General features: G+C 41.3%; 1 protein-coding gene across 1 annotated transcript in view; it reads left to right on the top strand.

The window, feature by feature from the left end:
• Positions 1 to 86: 86 nt before the first annotated feature.
• Positions 87 to 2,838, top strand: part of HIRIP3 (HIRA interacting protein 3) — a 69,450-nt gene continuing 66,698 nt past the window's right edge. Inside the window, exon 1 of the mRNA XM_053694852.1 lies at positions 87 to 190. Coding sequence (XP_053550827.1) covers positions 120 to 190 — 71 coding nt within the window. The 5' untranslated portion in view covers positions 87 to 119. The remainder of the gene's footprint in view (positions 191 to 2,838) is intronic.

The raw sequence follows: 2,838 nt of genomic DNA, 5'->3' as shown, positions 1-2,838 counted from the left end.
TTCCGGTTCTACCACTAAATGATTGACAGAGTATAAACCAATCAGGAGTTATCAGACACTTAGCCAATCAGCGCTCAGTGGGCGGGCCTTTGTCGCTGGCTTTGGCTGCGAGTTAAAACATGGCGGGAGGTACGGAGCGGGAAATGCGAAGCTTCACCCGGGGGCTGTTCCAGCGGAGCCCCGATCTCAGGTGCGGTTGAGAAGGTGTTAGATTACATAAACCTTACGGTCCGTGACGCGATCATATCAGACTGGCATACCTACGTACGCTAAGCTATAAGCATATACTGTCTGTCTGTACACACTGTCATACCTACGTACGCTGCAACACATACTGTCAGTATGGGGAGATGCTGATTGTATACACTGTCATACTTACTGTATATACTGTCAGTATGGGGGAGATGCTGATTTGTATACACTGTCATACTTACTGTATATACTGTCAGTATGGGGAGATGCTGATTGTATACACTGTCATACCTACTGTATATACTGTCAGTATGGGGAGATGCTGATTGTATACACTGTCCTACCTACTGTATATACTGTCAGTATGGGGAGATGCTGATTGTATACACTGTCCTACCTACTGTATATACTGTCAGTATGGGGAGATGCTGATTTGTATACACTGTCCTACCTACTGTATATACTGTCAGTATGGGGAGATGCTGATTGTATACACTGTCATACCTACTGTATATACTGTCAGTATGGGGAGATGCTGATTGTATACACTGTCATACTTACTGTATATACTGTCAGTATGGGGAGATGCTGATTTGTATACACTGTCATACTTACTGTATATACTGTCAGTATGGGGAGATGCTGATTTGTATACACTGTCATACTTACTGTATATACTGTCAGTATGGGGAGATGCTGATTTGTATACACTGTCATACCTACTGTATATACTGTCAGTATGGGGAGATGCTGATTGTATACACTGTCCTACCTACTGTATATACTGTCAGTATGGGGAGATGCTGATTGTATACACTGTCCTACCTACTGTATATACTGTCAGTATGGGGAGATGCTGATTGTATACACTGTCCTACCTACTGTATATACTGTCAGTATGGGGAGATGCTGATTGTATACACTGTCCTACCTACTGTATATACTGTCAGTATGGGGAGATGCTGATTGTATACACTGTCCTACCTACTGTATATACTGTCAGTATGGGGAGATGCTGATTGTATACACTGTCATACTTACTGTATATACTGTCAGTATGGGGGAGATGTTGATTTGTATACACTGTCATACTTACTGTATATACTGTCAGTATGGGGGAGATGCTGATTTGTATACACTGTCCTACCTACTGTATATACTGTCAGTATGGGGAGATGCTGATTTGTATACACTGTCATACTTACTGTATATACTGTCAGTATGGGGAGATGCTGATTTGTATACACTGTCCTACCTACTGTATATACTGTCAGTATGGGGAGATGCTGATTGTATACACTGTCCTACCTACTGTATATACTGTCAGTATGGGGAGATGCTGATTGTATACACTGTCATACCTACTGTATATACTGTCAGTATGGGGAGATGCTGATTGTATACACTGTCATACATATGTACACTGCAACAGCTACTGTATATACTGTCAGTATGGCGGGATGCTGTCTGTCTCTGTATACACTGTCATACCTACGTACGCTGCAACACTTACTGTATATACGGTCAGAATGGGGAGATGCTGATTGTATACACTGTCATACCTACTGTATATACTGTCAGTATGGGGAGATGCTGATTTGTATACACTGTCATACCTACTGTATATACTGTCAGTATGGGGAGATGCTGATTTGTATACACTGTCATACCTACTGTATATACTGTCAGTATGGGGAGATGCTGATTGTATACACTGTCATACCTACTGTATATACTGTCAGTATGGGGAGATGCTGATTGTATACACTGTCATACCTACTGTATATACTGTCAGTATGGGGAGATGCTGATTGTATACACTGTCATACCTACTGTATATACTGTCAGTATGGGGAGATGCTGATGGTATACACTGTCATACCTACTGTATATACTGTCAGTATGGGGAGATGCTGATTGTATACACTGTCATACCTACTGTATATACTGTCAGTATGGGGAGATGCTGATGGTATACACTGTCATACCTACTGTATATACTGTCAGTATGGGGAGATGCTGATTGTATACACTGTCATACCTACTGTATATACTGTCAGTATGGGGAGATGCTGATGGTATACACTGTCATACCTACTGTATATACTGTCAGTATGGGGAGATGCTGATTGTATACACTGTCATACCTACTGTATATACTGTCAGTATGGGGAGATGCTGATGGTATACACTGTCATACCTACTGTATATACTGTCAGTATGGGGAGATGCTGATTGTATACACTGTCATACCTACTGTATATACTGTCAGTATGGGGAGATGCTGATTGTATACACTGTCCTACCTACTGTATATACTGTCAGTATGGGGAGATGCTGATTGTATACACTGTCCTACCTACTGTATATACTGTCAGTATGGGGAGATGCTGATTGTATACACTGTCATACCTACTGTATATACTGTCAGTATGGGGAGATGCTGATTGTATACATTGTTATACCTACTGTATATACTGTCAGTATGGGGAGATGCTGATTGTATACACTGTCATACCTACTGTATATACTGTCAGTATGGGGAGATGCTGATTGTATACACTGTCCTACCTACTGTATATACTGTCAGTATGGGGAGATGCTGATTGTATACACTGTCCTACCTACTGTATATACTGTCAGTAT

The sequence above is a fragment of the Bombina bombina genome, chromosome 11, assembly GCF_027579735.1.
Source record: "Bombina bombina isolate aBomBom1 chromosome 11, aBomBom1.pri, whole genome shotgun sequence".
Lineage (NCBI taxonomy): Eukaryota > Metazoa > Chordata > Amphibia > Anura > Bombinatoridae > Bombina > Bombina bombina.
Note: the sequence above shows the minus strand (reverse complement) of the source record. Positions and strands in the feature narration are given on the sequence as shown.